The sequence below is a fragment of the Acinonyx jubatus genome, chromosome A2 (assembly GCF_027475565.1).
Source record: "Acinonyx jubatus isolate Ajub_Pintada_27869175 chromosome A2, VMU_Ajub_asm_v1.0, whole genome shotgun sequence".
NCBI classification, from domain to species: Eukaryota; Metazoa; Chordata; class Mammalia; order Carnivora; family Felidae; genus Acinonyx; species Acinonyx jubatus.
The window spans coordinates 154,962,176-154,980,979 of NC_069383.1; the positions used below are offsets into that span (position 1 = coordinate 154,962,176).

Here is an 18,804-nt window from a genome sequence, read left to right on the forward strand (position 1 = left end):
GTGCCTCCGTCCCTCTCTGAAATCTCTCCCACCTGCACGACCAGAGGATGATTCACACGAGAGCTGGATGTCCTGCTGGCATGTGGCTCAGGGTCCCCAGTTGTTCTGCACAAACGTGCATGTCCTTCAAACTCTCGCAGTTACCCAGAATGGAGCCCACTTGTTCGTAACGTCATGGGAAATAAACTTGAATCACAGAACGATCATGAGTGCTCTCCTCAACGTCAGATCATTTGCCACAAATAAAAATCAGCACATCTTCTAAGTGTCTAAGGTCCATTCGCTTGGTTTATTGTTTCAGTCAGCTACTGCTGTATAACAGGCGGTCCTTGTCAAATAACATATCATAATACTTTTACAATCAAATGGAATCGTGTGGGGGAGCGTTTCTGATCTCTGCTGGGCTCCTCGTGGGTCTGGGGTCAGGTGTGAATCTCTACATTGTGTTTCTAAGGCTCATGCGTGGTGTTGGACTTGGCTGTAGTGCTCTTCTGTCTTCAACCAATTTATGGTCAGATACGGTTCCCATATGGAGGTTAATCTTCTTCTATTACAGAAACAAGTTTCTTTCTCATGTGGTTTAGTTAAATTTAATTCCATTGTTTGTACATCCATACTAATGATTTCCTCCCCGTTAGAAGTGGTATCTCCTAATCCTCGTAAGTGAGAATCTGCTACCTGTGCTCTGGATCCTACCCTTACCCATTCACCATCAGATTTTTTTTCCACCGAATTAAATCATCGGAGTGTAATTACACACTATAACCTGCATATGTAAAGTGTATATTTTGGTGAATTAAAGGAGCCACATGCAAACGAACAGTAGATATTTCAAGTTTCTTGTTGTGTATAATTTAAGACTGTCACATAACCTTGAAGTGCTTTACCGGGTAATTTCTTTTTCTAAAATTTATTTATTTTGAGAGAGAGAGAAAGAGAGAAGGAGAGGGAGAGAGAAAGTGCAGGGGTGGGGCAGAGAGGAGAGACAGAGAATCTCAAGCAGGTTCCATGCTGTCAGCCCCGACGTGGGACTTGATCCCAAGATGTTAGGTACTTTCTAAAACTGAAGCATCCTGAGCCTCAGTCTCCTTATTTCTGAAGGCAGAATGGCATACTGAACGGTGTGGAGGTCGTGAGGATGAATAACATGTGTGGAACTTCCTTTGTAACTCAGAGAAATCATTTGAGGGTGAAAGGTTTGTCGTGTGTGTGTGTGTTTATATCCAATTTTCTTTCAAATAAGCACACTCACCACACATGTACACACACAGATGACTTGTGATTTCATCTTTTATGTTGAAAGGAGATGTGAGAGACCGTTGGAGAGGATAGTATGGAACAGATGAATGGTTGAATTAACATGAACTAAAAGGATGTAAAAATACAGACACAAAATCTTAAATTACAAAGGGTGACCTTAATTTTGATCATGGGTTCATTTCTTTTCTGGACTTGCAGCCTTAAAGGCCTTGTAGTCAGACGACACTCACATTTCTACCCCAAGGAAATCACTGTACCAGCTGATGGGGCAGAATACATCCAAATCAATTTCATTTTTTTCCTACTTACTGTGGGTTCCTCACATGTCAAATAACCTTTTCCCGGGGAAGATGATGAGTGAATTCAGAGTCTTAAACTCAGTTTCCTCAAATAATTGTATTGACTATGTCAGTATGAGAGTTCTACCGCTGCTGTAAAATATCTCCACACTAGCTGCTTAAAACATACACACCCTTACAGTTCTGGAGTCAGAGCTCGGAAGGAGTCTCATCAGGCTAATAGCAAGAAGTCTGCAGAGTTGAGTTCCTTCTGGAGGCTCAGAGGAGAATCTGTTTCCTTTCCATTTCCAGTCTCTGTCGCCGGTCACCTGCATTCTTTGGTCATGGCTCTCCCTCCACCTTCAGAGCCAACAGGGTAGCAGTTTCAAAGTAGTCTCTCTGACACCAACTCTTTTGACTCCCTCCCCAACATTTGGAGGACTGTCGTGACTACCTTAGTGCCACCTGGGCAATCACAGCTAATCGTTGTATCTGAATGGCAGCTGATTGGCAGCCCTGTTCAATCTCCTACCTTGATTCCCTGAGATCTAGAAAATACCATGTTCGTAAGCACTGATTAGGATGTGGACCTGCTTGGGAGGCTCCTCCTCTGTCTTCTAAAAAGTCTTTTTCAAAAGTGTATTGTTTTCAGGTGATTTGACTAGTTTATACATTATGCTCTGCTCACCATGAGAGCAGCTACTGTCTGTCCCCGGGCTGCACCGTTACAATAAATTGACCGCATTCCTTATGCTGGGCCTTTTATTCCCATGGCTTATTCGTCCCATAACTGGAAGCCCACACCACCCACTGTTGTAACCTTGTGTGTCAACTGTACTAAAACTATTACAAAATAATAGATACATGAAAAAAACAAAACCTGGGTGTGTTATTTTGTGCCACACTAGTGCCTGCCTATAAAAGAAACAAACACAGAATTGACACAGCCTCCAGAAGGAGGGATACACTATTCCCTCCAAATTACATGCAACGATGATTTTTTGTATAGGAGATCTCTAAAACTACCTACATCTGTCTCTAACACAGGATCACACCCTTGCTAACCAAAGAGTGGTACACGGACTGGAACTTGCACGTAAATAACAAGTGAGAGCTTGTCAAAAATGCAGAAGCTCTGGGCCACCCGGGGACTATCACTCAGATGCTGCATTTGCAGCAGGATCCGTGTGGATTCATAAACATTTGTAGACCGTGTGAGGTTGGAGAAGGGCTGGTCTGGAATAGGTTTTCTCACTTGTTGCACCAGACCTTTGGGACAGCTTAAGTCTATTTTTGGAGGCTGCTTTCTTGTGGACGAGGTGTTTAGCAGCATCCCTTCAGACGTCACCAGACATCCCCGGGGGATAATTCATTTCTGGTCCAGAACCACTGCCCCCAAGCTTGAGAACCAGAAGCATCCCGACAGAATCCCACTCAAGGCCCACATCCTCGAGCACTGACTTCGGGCAGATCACTAGATGCCGCCAAGCACATTCCCGCCTGGAGAATGGAGTTTAGAAATGGAGTTTCTCAGGGACGACACGTTCACAGAACACTGAATTAAACATTCCCTGTAAATGCTCGATACAGGTGATAGCATGTGCAAAGACCTAAGTATACCTCTTATAATTAACAAGGCCTTTATAAGTGGGACTAAGTGACAGCTTTTAGCTTGAGATAAAGTAAGAAATTCCTAATTGCAATGGCAAACGTACCTTGAACCCAATGTGCGTAGTGCCCAAGGTTTATTATCAGAAGAACCGAGTTCTCCACCTCCTTTAAGAGAAGAGTAAACACGTCTGGAGATAGCTGGGTCCCCACCGCAAGTCAATGCTTTGAAGATAAAGAGACCTAGTCCAGGCAGGATCCCTCAGTCTCAGACCTGGAGGAAACCGTAACTGGGAGCTGAGATAAGGTGCTGGGCGATTTACTCACCAGGAGGGAGGCAAGTTCAAGGAAAAGAGTAAAGAAAACCCAACTGGATTCACTACTTCTAAACTGGTCTCTTCTAAACTGGTCTCTTGGGAACACGATTCATTAGAGAAATTTCCTTTGTGTGCAAAAGTGTTCCGCTTGGGAACTGTGCTGGAGTAAGAAGAAGGAATATACCTAATGAGCACACACAGGGACCTTTAAATACCTCCTGGTCCCCTGTCTGTCAGCCTGTGCAACCTTGCACAGGAAGGGGCATGCTTTTCTGTTTGTTCTGAATCCTATTTCTGGCTGAGGACTGATGCTTCACTGCCTCCTGCTGTCTCAGGTGAGGGCAGAGCTTTAGTCCCTATCATCTGCTATCCTGGGAGGCATTCAGGCTTCCACAAGGAGACCTTCCCGTCAGACACCCCAGCCAGGTGAGTCCAACAGCGCAGTGGACCGTGGGTGAGAGGGTCAGAGAGAATGGAAGCCAAGATCATTAACTGTCACCACTTGAGAGCCAATTCAACTTAGCCCAGAGCAAATGGTCACTGTGTTTGTTTGCTTAATTAAGTAATTCATGTATTTATTCAGTGGCTGTGTCAGTTTCAGAGTGCCATTCACACTCTTGAAGAGCTTTCTTATTCTTTTTCATTCAATTGCTATTATGGGCATGCTAGAAAAACTATGTTGAGATTGTTAAATTCAATGTGTGGTTCTAATCAGGTGTAATTTTGTCCCCCGGGGGACATTGATCAATGTCTGGAGACACTTTGTCTGTCACGCTGGAGAGGGGTGCACAGAGGTCAGGGATGCTCTGAACATCTTACAGGGCACAGGACGCTCCCCACCACAGGGCAGGCTCTGGGCAGGATGGGTGCAGAGACTGGGAAACTCCTGGTTAAAGAATGTCTGTATCTGTAATACAGCTGCTTTCAGGTTCTGCCTTCAACCTTGTAACACTTACTCTTACGCCAACAAATTCAGAATAACCCTTTGGCTCCTATTGGTAAGTTTCAACCACAAACAATGTAACAGCCCTGTAAGGTTTTTTCCAGGCTGCTGGGTGAAGGAGACAGTTCTTGTTATTTTCCTAAATCTTGTTATTTTCCTAAACTATCCCTCAGTTTCAGCCAAGGTCATATGTTTGATGACCGTCTGGTTGGTTTTATTATTATTATATGCCCATAGGTTTCTCTGTCTCTCTCTTTTTTTAAAACACTATCAGCATTTCAAATGATTTCCTGAGATCATTGTTTCTCAATTGATTTTTGCAACATATTTTGATCATAAAATTTTTAAATTTTATTTAAATAAATCTATCTTCTTACTTCTGAGATTATGGCTTTATTTAGTGGGTTTGCTCACCTTGAATGTTATATGTAGTTTCCTTGATGTTCTGCTATATTGTATGGCTACGCTTACACTGGGGTCATAATCCCTCTGAATTTTTGTGAAGTGTCTGAGGAGGGGACCAGTTGCATATTCTTCCAGAGAGATATCCATTGCTGCCAGCACTGGTTTAGATATTCATTTATTCTAGCTGTTATATACCAATTCAACCTTTTCCAACTAAACGGAAATTAAACCTTGTGAACAAAGAAGGTGAAATCCCTTCACTAGTGTATGTTTCTGTGTAGCACCAAGGACAGAGAACAATAACATAAATATATGGATGGAATCATGCGGTCAAGCATAATCATATGAAAGAAGTTTTTTGGTACAAAACTGGACTGTCGTGATGTCGGGAGCATTTACAGAGCATGGTCTGGGGAAGCCTCTGTCCACTGGCTGACATACAGAATGAGGATTCGAGGTGCCCCTTGGGTTTGTGAAAAAGAGACCAATACCCAGAGTCCAAGAGTATCAATGAGAGGACATCACAGAGGGATGGGAGATGAGCGCCTGGGTGGCTCAGTGGGTTAAGAGACCTCTTCTTGGTTTCGGCTCAGCTCAGATCTCACCGTTCGTGAGATCCAGCCCCTTGTTGGGCTCTGTGCTGACAGCATGGAGCCTGCTTGGGACTCTCTCTGTCCCTCCCCTGCTTGTGTGCTTGCTCTCTCTCTCTCTCCCTCCTCCCCTGCTTGTGCTTTCTCCCTCTCTCCCTCCCCTGCTTGTGCTCTCTCTCTCTCAAAGAAATAAACATTAAAAAGAGAAAGGGATAACAGGGCTGCCCTCACCTGCTGTCAGCCCCCATGAAGAAGAATTGCCCAAGTGAAAGCAAAGTCTTCTGTGGTTGACCTTGTAACTGGGCACCTTGCAGCCAATCGTGTGTGCTTCCTTTTGTGAAGTGTTGGCTTACCCCTTCGCTCATTTTTTCCCTTGGGCCCGCCATATGTAAGGTGTTTGACATTAGGAAGATTTCAGCACTTTCATCTTTGGGGGGACGTAAATGTGTTCTCACATGGTTTTTGCTGGGCATCGGGGGAGGTGGTCAGGTGCAAAGCTGCCAGAAGCAAGGAGGTTACTGGTCGTCACAGTCCCTCGGGGACCCCCTGAGCTTACTGGATCCTTGCTCTGCTGTCCTAGACTCTGGGTCTTGTCTAGCAAGGGAAGATTATAATGCGAGTGAGGCTAATGTCAGGGAGGAGACCAGAGCCCCAAGTAAGGGTCCTTGTTCTGCTTTCATTAGGATCAGGAGGCTTACAGACTTGATGGGTGTGCACAGGGACAATGGAACCGTCCATATTAACTCATGGGCGTGGGGGAAGCGGGGCTTTGAAGACTGTGGTGTTAGGGGTTTGGGTCAATGCAAAACAAATCCTGGGGCCAGGCAGAAGGTTGTTTAAAGCAGACATGAGGCGCCACCTCTGTTTACCTACACTGGCCTAGGGGCAAGCCAGACAAAGCAGGCTACCTAGGGGTCATCAAGCCACCTTTTTTTGCTAATTAGCTCCCCTTGGGCAACTTCCCCTTGCTGAGGTCTACAGACCTGTTTATCCATTTACCTAATTTTAGTCCTTCCTTCCTGGGAAAGCAGCTTTCTGCTATTGTATTCAGTTGGGAGGTGTTTCTGCCCTGAATACCTAAACTTTTTACCTCATTTTGGATGCTTCTGTGCAGAGATTTCCCATTCCTATACTTTTGTCCTATGGTGGGGACCTGTGCCCTGTTTGCCTAATGTTGGATGCCTTCATCCTGCGTCTCTTTATGCCTTGTTAAGGCATCTGTGCAAGCTCAGGAAATTCCTAAGCTTATTCCCCACAGATCCCCCCTTTTGTTTTTCTTGGTTCTTCTAGTTTCGTGTTCCAGGACTGTCATGATGAGCTCCTGGTCCTTCGTTTGCTGTCGGAAGGCTTGGAGGGTGATTCCGCAAAGACACAAAAAGAGCCTCAGTGGAAGCATTCTGCTTCCCAGAGTTATCCAGAATTTGAGATGAGTGTTGTCTGTAAGTGAGAAAGGATTTAGGTCGCGTCACATTGCCCAGGAATCAGCCCGTTCATTTTTAAGCTGATCTTCTGCATATTGTAGCTGTCGGCACAATGTCACATCTAGATTTTCTATATTGTTAGAGTTGTAGGAAGAGAAGACACTGCAAAAGTGTGTCTGTGAAAGGGCGGGCCTACGCCAGCCGACTCCATCTTGTTCTGTGTCCTTCACCTTGACCACACCTCCTCCCCTTGAGTAACCTCCCCCTCACCTGCCTAACAGGACTCGACCCTTCCCCAGGACCCTTCCCCAGCCAATCGGCTGAGGCCATAGCCATTACCTCACCAACTGCCCCCAGGCCCCAATAAAACCTTTGTCCTTTTGAAACTCGCTCTCTTTCCCTGGTATCTCACCGCTGCGTCGGTGCAGGTAGGGGATTGAGCTCGAGCTAGCTCGAATAAAGGCTCTTTGCTTTTGCATGGGACTCGGCTCCCTAGTGGTCTTTGGGGATCACGAATTCTGGGCATAACATCTGGACAGCATCCCAAGCTTGGGAGTGATTATTAAGGAATGCCAGCCATGCAAATATGCTGGTAGTTAGGGTCGCAGGACAGTTTAGAGCGGAGGGACAAGGCCTCCTGTCTTTTTCCAATAAATTCCACTGACGCCTGAAGGGCTTCGAGGCGGGCCAGAACTTGTTTATCAATGGAAGTCTGGCTTATAAATTCTTTCGTAGTGTTGACCATAAATTTATTAAGGACACGGGCTGTCTGGATAGTATGATGCAGGCTGAGTCCAGCTACAGTGGCAGAAGCGATAATGCCTGCTGCTGCTAGGATGCCCGTGATTAACAGGCCAACACATCATTTCTGCCTTGCAGCTGAGTGCCAGTGTTGAACAAGCTTGGAAAGAGCTCCTAGTCCCAATGGATGCTTATAGGGCTCAGAGCTATTAACAGGAAGCCAGGCCGAGATGCGCTTAAGTGCTAATAAAGAGAAGATGTTTAATTGGGTGATATTATCATTATTTACGCAGGACATAAGCCAGCCCTGGGAGGTAGAGATATTATAATTATTTTCTAGTTGTTTGATCTGTAAAGTGGAGGTAGCAAAGAGAAGGTAGGAAGAAGGGATACAAATAGTGGTCCCTGCAAATTGATGGTTGTGCGGGGAGGCCCAAGTTATGTTGATATGTCAATTTACATAAATTTCACCTTGGCTAACAGTATGAATGAAGAAGGGAAGGCCTAGCTTCCAAAGATTAACAAGCCCAGGTCCTTTTAACTTCCTTTTATGTGCAGAAATTATAGGGCCAGACAAGCCTCTGTCTTTCAAAACAATATTCTCCCTACTAGGCTGGCCAAAAGGTACGGTCTTATTACAGTATTTTGTTTCACGATGTCCTCTAGGACCCCTGTCAATAATAGTTCAATTGCCCCAGCGAAGATTATGCTGTTTCTCCATAACAGGTTGTCCAGGGAGAATGTTCCAGGGATGGTCTGAATATTTGAGAGTAGAGCAAGCTAGAACATTAGGAGTGGGAGATATGTTTGTTTGTTTGTTTTTTGAGGTATATGAAGCTTGTGGCTGAGAAGGAGGTAAAATTGTCTGGCCTTGTAGATGTTTTGGGCTGTACATATAAAAGCCAGCTGATTTTTAGTTGGAGACAAGCAGATAAATTGCTAAGTTTAGTAACACACACAGGAGGTGCTGGAGGAAGCCACCATCGAGGTCTTGGCATAGAAAGCCAATGGTCTTGTTCCGTTTGGAAGGGCGGGTTAAGATTGGCTCCTCCCAGGAACTCAGTGTCATAATGGCCAATAGGAATATCCCAGTCCAGGAGTGTTAGGCTGTCAAATATAGGTGGGTTAAGGAGATGAGCCCAATAGGAATACTGAGGTTGGCTTGGACAAATGAGAGCAAGGAGGGGAATCAGGGTTACACATATCAAATTCCTGTTAGTGATGGAAATCGTGGCCATCAGATGTGAATCAGGGTATATGCAATGTAATTTTCTTGTAAGAGGATGCCGGTAGACAGACGTTTAAGGCTTCCCCATGTTCTATCAGGGGCAGGGATTTGTGTTTGTGGAGTGGCTTCAGGATGGGGAGTCCACCAAGAGGCTTCTTCCATCTTGAAGAAGGGGCTCACTGGCTGCTCATTCAGAATCATTCTCTGGGTGCCCTGGCTCATGGGAAGATATCCTGGGTGTCTCCATCATGCCACGGTAAGCCTTCAGCAACCGAGAGGGAATCCACAGAAGTCCAGAATCTGAAAGTATGCAGGCATATCCTCTACCGCAGGTGAGAAGTCGAGTGGGCCCAGTCCTTGTGGGCCCCTGTTCGGGGGGTTTGTGTAGCGCCATAGGGTGAGAGGGTTTATCTGGTTTTGAAGAATGTCATTCAGCTGTAGTTAGTCCTTGAGGATCCAGATTTAAAAAGTGAAGATCCTCGAGGATTAAGATTTAAAAAGTGAAGAGTAATCATAGCATGATCAAGAAGGAGCTGAGGTTGTCATGCAGACTGATGAGGTTTTTTGGGGTGCTAGTGGGGTTCGTGGGGTCTGGAGCTGACGACCAAGAAGGAAGTCTCGAAGACGTCTTTTGTGCCAAGAGGTGATTTATTGAGGCATGGGGACAGGACCCGTGGGCAGGAAGAGCTGCCCAGGGACCGTGAGGAGAGACTGGTTTTGCACTATGGAGCTGAGGGAGGTAAGGTCCAGGGGGAGTTCCCAGTGAGATTTTCATATGCTAAAGACAACTCCCAGGTTACTGGAGGCCTAGCTAGTGTCAAGTGAAGATAGTTCCTCCCTCTAGCAAAGCAGTAAGACAGCAAGGAGTTCCTAGAGAAACGTTTTACTCTGCCAGCCTCACGTATTTGTCAGTGGGCTGCAGGGTGTAAGGAAATGGAGTTCTGTTAGCCATTTCCTTCTGCCTTTGTTTCCCCCGTCACTGTGGAGAGGTGATGGAGACTCAGGTCCTGCTGGACTGTGATCTCCATCAGGTAACCCTCTATTTACCCCTTTCCTTTGTTCTTGGGCAGCGGGAGTGCCCAAGGAATATCACACACATCCCACCTGGTTGGGAGGGGATGTTTTCGGCCGGTCAGCTTGCCTTAGGCTCCCTCATCACAGACGGCCAGGGGCCTCTCCCCCTTTTGGTTTGTGCAACATGCTTTTCGAGTGTATGATGTGCTCATTTTACAATTGCTTGGCCTTGTGGATTATAAGGAATGGCTAATTCCAACCAAGGCTTCAGTAAAACAACTTAAAAGGGCATGTTGTCCTTTTTTTCCCCCCTTTTAGTTAAGATTTTATTTATTTATTTATTTATCTATCTATTTATTTATTTATTTATGTGGATCCTGAGAAACTTAACAGAAGACCATGGGGGAGGGGAAGGGGGAAAAAAAACTTACAGAGAGGGAGGAAGGCAAACCATAAGAGACTCTTAAATACTGAGAACAAACTGAGGGTTGATGGGGGGTGGGGGAGAGGGGAAAGTGGGTGACGGGCACTGAGGAGGGTACCTTTTGGGATGAGCACTGAGTGTTGTATGGAAAACAATTATAATCATAATAAAATAAATTTATTTATTTAATCTGCAATAAATATGCAAATTATTTCTTTAATTTATAAGACAATAAGTTATATTTAATACAAATTATTTATTTATAAAATATAAATATATATTTATTTATAAATAAACATGTTTATGTATTTGTTTATTACCTTTAACAAACACGTATTTTCATTTTTTAATCTTTCTTACATATCTCTTACTTTTTAATATACGAAGTTACTTATTTCCATCAGCCTTAATAACATTTAGCAGAATTTTAACTCTTAGAAACCTTTTGTCTCCATTGAAAATTAAATAGTAACCAACTGTGAATTGTCTGTTACATCAGAAATTTTTTAGGTGGCCGACTTATGAATCCGTTAAGCATAATGCGTGTTTTTTAATGGATTTACCTGTTCTTCATTTTTTTTTTCTTTGCCATAAGAAGTCGGAAGCATAAACCGTGTTTAGTAAGCAATGTTTCAGCGTTCTGTTTGATGTGGAAGAGGCCTAAATGTCCGATGAACTTAATTCAATTTATCCTTTGAGCAAAACGCTAAAGTTTTAGGTTGCCAACAACCCTGAAAGCTATTTTAACAATTACCCATGAAAATTATGAGACAAAGTTAACTATTACTGTAAGTCGTCCTTTTGCTAACAAATTGGAACAGAGATCACAGGAGTTCATTTGGCCTTCAGTAAGCCTCAGTAGAATAAAGTTTTAATATTTAATTTTAATAATTTAAAAGACATGTCTATCTTAATTACATTTTATCTGTGTGTCCCCCCAGTCCCCCCCCCCCCCCCCCAAGGACACCGGAATAGCAGTGTCAAAGTTCTGCATAGCGGGAGCCACACAAGCAGCATGAAACTCTTGGGCACAGACAGCATACTGGGCTGGGGTCAAAATGATGCTCATAAGAGAGCCCCAGTCCCAGGCACCCATGGAATAAGTACCCCAAGTATTTTCTGAAATGTCGATTGTAATAGGGCTGTGATGGACATACAGCTGAACTGATTTTTGCAATTCTTTTGCTACTGGAAAGAGCAGGCCTCCATGGATCTATTGCCTACTTTGCCTGACAGCGGGAAACCGCTGGAACTTACCCGCCTTACGGGCTTCCTTAAAGTACTTTCGCATTGGGGTGAGGACTTTATCAGAACCTGTCAGTGAGGTTCTTAGAGGCTCCGTATCTTCCCACCCTTTTGGGAGAGGAGTATCTTTTGGCTGCAAAGGCACTGAAGGCACAGGTTGACTATGAAAAGTTCAGGTTTTTCCTCTATTTTGGGTAATTTTACATCTTTAATCTTTCTTTTAAATTATTTTTTTAATGTTTATTTGTTTTGAAGGAGAGCGAGAGAGACAGAGCATGAGCGGGGGAGGGACAGAGAGAGAGGGAGACACAGAATCCGAAGCAGGCCCCAGGCTCTGAGCTGTCAGCACAGAGTCTGACATGGGGCTTGAACTCATGAGCCGTGAGATCATGAACTGAGCTGAAGTCAGACCCTTCACTGACTGAGCCACCCAGGAGCCCCTGGGTAAGTTTACATCTTTATCTACATCCTCTGAACTCAAGGGCAGTATGGACAATGGGCTAAGTGAGGATTACCTTTGGGGGACATTAACCCCCTCAGAATGCCCAGCTTTAAATGTTTTCCCTACTTGTTCCCAAATATCAAGTCCTTGGGACTTAACAAGTACCTTGTTTTGGGAACCAAGGGCAGTGTTGCTGGGTAATCATTAGTTATTTAAGGAGTGCTTTCTGATTGAGGATAGTGTCGGCCACCTTTCCCAATGATTATAAAATACGAATGTATTGTTCCTGTTTTGGGGAGAGGGAGTTTCCTATAATAAATCTCCCAAAAGTTCCGCAGCAGCAAATCATAATATAGTTTCGCTTTATCTCTTACCTTGTCAGGAAGAGACTGTAACCCCGTGCATTTTTCTTGGAGCTCTTTAGTCGTTCCACGGGTCCTGCAGTCCTTGAGTTGCACCGCCTCCTGGCCACCCCGGGTTCTAGCCACATCAGCCTATAGTCCTCTTGACTCTGATCATGTCGGGGTCACCATCTGTCTGAGACTCTGGGTCTGGAGTTCTCTCTTGTCCAGCAAGAGAGTGGATGCAGGGTTAAAATCTAAGAGATGCTAATGTCTGGGAGGAGACAAGAGCCCCGAGTAAGGTCCTTGCTCCATTTTTATTAGGATCAGAAGGTTTACAAGCATGACAGATGTGCAATAAACCATCAACATTAACTCAGGTGTGTGAGGGAAAGGGGGCTTTGAAGGTATCCTGGCACTGGGCAAGTGGTTGTTTACAGCAGACATGAGGCACCACCTCTGTTTACCTAAACTTGGCACAAGACAGAGCATGCTACCTTGGGGTCAATAAGGTACCTTTCTTTTGCTAATTAGCTTCCCTTGGGGCAACTTCCCCTTGCTGAGGTCCATAGCCCTGCTTACCTGTTGACCTATTTGGGTCCTTCCTTCCTGGGAAAGCAGCTTTCTGCTATTGTACTAAATGGGGGGGCATTACCGCCCTGAATATCTAATCTTTTCCCCTCATTTTGGATGCTTCCATGCTGAGATTTCCTATTCTTATACTTTTGTCCTATACTGGGAACCTTTGCCCTGTTTACCTAATGTTGGATGCCTTCATCCTGTGGCTTTCTCTTTCTTTATGCCTTGTTAACTCATCGGTGCAAGCTCAGGGAATTCCTAAGCTTATTCTCCACACTCTGCCTCATCCATTTCATTCACCATCCCTATGTCTTTCCACGTATTAAACAAATGTATGTATGCATATATGTGTATATATATGTGTATATATACATACATTTGTTTAATATGTTTAATACATATGTTTAATATGTGTATATATATATTTGTCTTCAATCTAGTTTATTTTTTTAAGTTTTTTTCAATTTAATTTTTTATTTTTTTAAATTTACATCCAAATTAGTTAGCATATAGTGCAACAACGATTTCAGGAGTAGATTCCTTAGTGCCCTTACCCATTTAGCCCATCCCCCTCCCACAACCCCTGCAATAACCCTCAGTTTGTTCTCCATATTTATGAGTCCCTTCTGTTTTGCCCCCTCCCTGTTTTTATATTATTTTTGTTTCTATTCCCTATATTCATCTGTTTTGTCTCTTAAAGTCCTCATATGAGTGAAGTCATATGATTTTTGTCTTTGTCTGACTGACTAATTTCATTTAGCATAATACCCTCCAGTTCCATCCACGTAGTTGCAAATGGCAAGATTTCATTCTTTTTGATTGCCGAGTAATACTCCATTGTATATCTACATACCACATCTTCTTTATCCATTCATCCATCGATGGCCATTTGGGCTCTTTCCATACTTTGGCTATTGTTGATAGTGCTGCTATAAACATGGGGGTGCATGTGTCCCTTCAAAACAGCACACCTATATCCCTAGTAGATAAATGCCTAGTGGTGCAATTGCTGGGTCGTAGGGTAGTTCTAGTTTTAGTTTTTTGAGTAACCTACATACTGTTTTCCAGAGTGGCTGCACCAGCTTGAGTTGCCACCAACAATGCAAAAGAAATCCTCTCTCTCTGCATCCTCGCCAACATCTGTTATTGCCTGAGTTGTTAATGTTAGCCACCCTGACAGGTGTGAGGTGGTATCTCATTGTGGTTTTGATTTGTATTTCCCTGATGATGAGTGATGTGGAGCATTTTTTCATGTGTCGGTTGGCCATCTGGATGTCTTCCTGGGAGAAGTGTCTATTCGTGTCTTTTGCCCATTTCTTCACTGGATTATTTGTTTCTTGGGTGTTGAGTTTGATAAGTTCTTTATAGAATTTGGATACTAACCCTTTATCTGATATGTCATTTGCAAATATCTTGTCCCATTCTGTTGGTTGCCTTTTAGTTTTGCTGATCGTTTCCTTTGCTGTGCAGAAGCTTTTTGTTTTGATGAGGTAGGTCCCAGTTCATTTTTGCTTTTGTTTCCCTTGCCTCCAGAGTGTGTTCAGTAAGAAGTTGCTGTGGCCAAGATCAAAGAGGTTTTTGCCTGCTTTCTCCTCGAGGATTTTGATGGCTTCCTGTCTTCTATTTAGGTCTTTCATCCATGTTAACTTTATTTTTGTGTCTGGTGTAAGAAAGTGGTCCAGGTTCATTCTTCTGCAAGTTGCTGTCCAGTTTTCCCAGCACCACTTGCTGAAGACACTGTCTTTATTCCTTTGTATATTCTTTCCTGCTTTGTCAAAGATTAGTTGCCCATAGGTTTGTGGGTCCATTTCTGGGTTCTCTATTCTGTTCCATTGATCTGAGTGTCTGTTCTTGTGCCAGTACCATACTGTCTTGATGATTACAGCTTTGTAGTATAGCTTGAAGTCTGGGATTGTGATGCCTCCTGCTTTGGTTTTCTTTTTCAAGATAGCCTTGGTAATTCAGGGTCTTTTCTGGTTCCATATAAATTTCAGGATTATTTGTTCTAGCTCTGTGAAGAATGCTGGTGTTACATTGATAGTGATTGCATTGAATATGTAGATTGCTTTGGGTAGTATCGATATTTTAACAACATTTGTTCTTCCTAACCAGGAGCATGGAGTCTTTTTCCATTTTTTTGTGTCTTCTTCAATTTCTTTCATAAGCTTTCTATAGTTTTCAGTGTATAGATTTTTCACCTCTTTGTTTAGATTTATTCCTAGGTAGTTTATGGTTTTTTGTGCAACTGTAAATGGGATCAATTCCTTGATTTCTCTTTCTGTCGCTTCATTGTTGGTGTATAGGAATGCAATTGATTTCTGTGCATTGATTTTATCCTGCAGCTTTGCCAAATTCATGAATCAGTTCTACCAGTTTTGGTGGAATCTTTTGGGTTTTCCTTATAGAGTATCACGTCATATGCGAAGAGTGAAAGTTTGATCTCCTCCTGGCCGATTTGGATGCCTTTTATTTCTTTGTGTTGTCTGATCGCAGAGGCTAAGACTTCTGATACTAAGTTGAATAACAGTGGTGAGAGTGGACATCCCTGTCTTGTTCCTGACCTTAGGGGGAAAGCTCTTAGTTTTTCCCCACTGAGGATGATATTAGCGTTGGGTGGTTCATATATGGCTTTTATGATCTTGAGGTATGCTCCTTCTATCCCTACTTTCTTGAGGGTTTTTATCAAGAAAGGATGCTGTATTTTGTCAAATGCTTTCTCTGCATCTAATGAGAGAATCATATGGTTCTTGTCCTTTCTTTTATTGATGTGATGAATCACGTTAATTGTTTTGTAGATATTGAACCAGCCCTGCACCCCAGGTATAAATCCTGCTTGGTCGTGGTGAATAATTTTTTTAATGTATTGTTGGATCCAGTTGGCTAATATCTTGTTGAGGATTTTTGCATCCGTGTTCATCAGGGAAATTCGTCTCTAGTTCTCCTTTTCAGTGGGGTCTCTGTCTGGTTTTGGAATCAAGGTAATGTTGGCTTCATAGAAAGAGTTTGGAAGTTTTCCTTCCATTTCTATTTTTTTTTTTTTTTGGAACAGTTTCAAGAGAATAGGTGTTAACTCTTCCTTAAATATTTGGTAGAATTTGCCTGGAAAGCCATCTGGCCCTGGACTCTTGTTTTTTGGCAGATTTTTTATTATTAATTCGATTTCCTTACTGGTTATGGGGTCTGTTCAAATTTTCTATTTCTTCCTGTTTAAGTTTTGGTAGTGTATATGTTTCTAGGAATTTGTCCATTTCTTCCACATTACCTATTTTATTGGCATATAATTGCTTATAATATTCTCTTATTATTGTTTTTATTTCTGTTGTGTTGGTTGTGATGTCTCCTCTTTCATTCTTGATTTTATTTATTTGGGTCCTTTCCTTTTTCTTCTTGATCAAACTGGCTAGAGGTTTATCAGTTTTGTTAATTATTTCACAGAACCAGCTTCTGGTTTCATTGATCTGTTCTACTGTTTTTTTGGTTTCGATAGCATTAATTTCTGCTCTAATCTTTATTATTTCCTGTCTCCTGCTGGTTTTGGGTTTTATTTGCTGTTCTTTTTCCAGCTCCTTAAGGCATAAGGTTAGGTTGTGTATCTGAGATCTTTCTTCCTTCTTTAGGAAGGCCTGGATTGCTATATATTTTCCTCTTATGACGGCCTTTGCTGCATCCCAGACATAGCATATGCATATATTTAAGTTTGTGAAATACACAACAGGAGATGGCCATCCCAACATGGAGCTTCAACTTCATTTGTTCATGGGAGGCTTAGGAATTAACATTTCCAGGAGCCTTTTCTACATTTTTCAGGGGAAATTTCGCAGATCTGGTCTATTTGGGTTGTATCCATTCCCAGCATAACCTGGATGGCATGGGCAGTAAAGACGGAGATTACACAACCCAGAAGACCACGGTGTCCTGTGTGTTTGTGTGTTTGTGTGACTTGTAGAGGGTGAGCAGTTCTCACAACAGGGGCCAGGACTCCTAATCTCAAGGTGACACAATACAGGGGCCAGAACTCAGTCAAGAGCAGGCACCAAGATGGAGATCTGTGTCAGTTCATGGGATGTCTTTGCAGCACGATGAATACAGAAGGAGAGGTAGTGTGGACAAGAACGGCCCTGTGCCCTGAGGTCACAGTTGTAGCAGAGAGATTACTTCCGTCATCACATGTGTGACAGCATCTGTCCTCAGTGTCCCCCAGGCTCATTCCCCTTACAGTGCTGGCTTTGCTTTTTGACTTGAACATTTGAAACAAGTACCTTCCTCAGGGCCTCTGCACCGACCTGCATTCTGTCTGCTGGGCACGCATTTCCCCCATAATCCCACATCTACCTCTCTTTCCTATCAAGGTCTGTGTTCCAATATTACCTTGTTGCAGAATATGCCCAAATACCCACAAAAATAGAATGCCCTATTTGCTCTGCTTTATGCCTGTTTTTCTTTTCTTCATGTGCTATGCACATATGCACCCCTCACCATCTAAAAAGTTATACAATTCTCTTATATGCTTATATTTTTTCTCTATCATTGTAGGACTTTTTTTCTTTAACACGTTATGCTCATTCCTTAGATAGTGCCTGACACATGGTCAGCACTCAGTGTATATTCCTGAAATTCTTGAAGAACTTCTTAGTAAAACTATAAAATATGATTCCTTAGGAAAGAAGCTGATTGAAAAAAAAAACACACACAGAACATATCAGATATGTCCGAGTGCATTCCTGAAGGGGACCATATCCACATACAACATATTAAAATAAATTTCTGCACTCCAAACTATAAAAGTAGTATTTCAATTCTGTGAGTAATGAAAGTTTGTGTGAAATGTACTCACATTATTTCCTTCTTTCCAAGAAGCCACCTCCACCACATGGAACTGAGCAACAAAACACAAATTTCAGAATTTCTTCTCCTGGGATTTTCAGAGAGACCAGAACTGCAGCCCCTCATATTTGGGCTTTTCCTCTCCATGTACCTGATCACTGTGTTTGGAAACCTGCTCATAATTTTGGCCATCAGCACAGACCCCAACCTCCACACACCCATGTACTTCTTCCTCGCCAATCTGTCCTTCGTAGATATTTGCTTCACCTCCACCACGATTCCAAAGATGCTGGTGAACATCCAGACTCAGAGCAAAGTCATAACTTATGAGGACTGCATCACACAGATTTATTTTCTCATTCTCTTTGCTGTACTGGACGTCTTCCTCCTGAGTGTGATGGCCTATGACCGGTTTGTGGCCATCTGTCACCCCCTGCACTACATGGTCATCATGAACCCCCGGCTCTGTGGGCTGCTGGTTCTGGTGTCCTGGATCATGTGTGTCCTGAATTCCCTGTTACAAAGTTTAATGATGTTGCGGCTATCCTTCTGTACACACTTGCATATCCCCCACTTTTTTTGTGAACTCAATGAGATGCTCCAGCTTGCCTGTTCTGACACCTTTCTTAACAACGTGGTGATGTATCTTGCAGCTGTCCTGCTGGGTGGTGGTCCTTTTGCTGGGATCCTTTACTCTTATTCCAAGATAGTGTCCTCTATACGTGGGATTGCATCAGCTAAGGGCAAGTATAAAACGTTTTCCACCTGTGCGTCTCACCTGTCGGTCGTGTGTTTATTTTACTGTACGATGCTTGGTGTGTACCTCAGCTCTGCTGCTACCCAGAGCTCCCACTCAAGTGCCACAGCCTCGGTGATGTACACGGTGGTCACGCCCATGCTGAACCCCTTCATCTACAGCCTGAGGAACAAAGACATAAAGAGTGCTCTGAAAAGAATTTTTTGGGTTCAAGTGATGTAATGGCCAACTGTCTTGGGGTTGGAGACATGTGCATGATTGCAGGGCAGAGCCTCAGAACCAAGAACTGCTCTTCCTTGAATAGACTTTGGCAGGAGAATCTGCTCCTTCTGTTTTTCTCCTGGAATTTCCACTTGTTTGCTTTCAACTTCTCTATACATTTAAGGA

The 18,804-nt window shown here is 43.3% G+C and overlaps 1 protein-coding gene across 1 annotated transcript; it reads left to right on the plus strand.

The window, feature by feature from the left end:
• Window positions 1-17,643: 17,643 nt before the first annotated feature.
• On the plus strand, window positions 17,644-18,804 carry LOC106982923 (olfactory receptor-like protein OLF4). The gene has a single exon (XM_027050328.2). The coding sequence runs from the start codon at window positions 17,644-17,646 to the stop codon at window positions 18,637-18,639; it is 996 nt and encodes a 331-aa protein (XP_026906129.2). The 3' UTR covers window positions 18,640-18,804.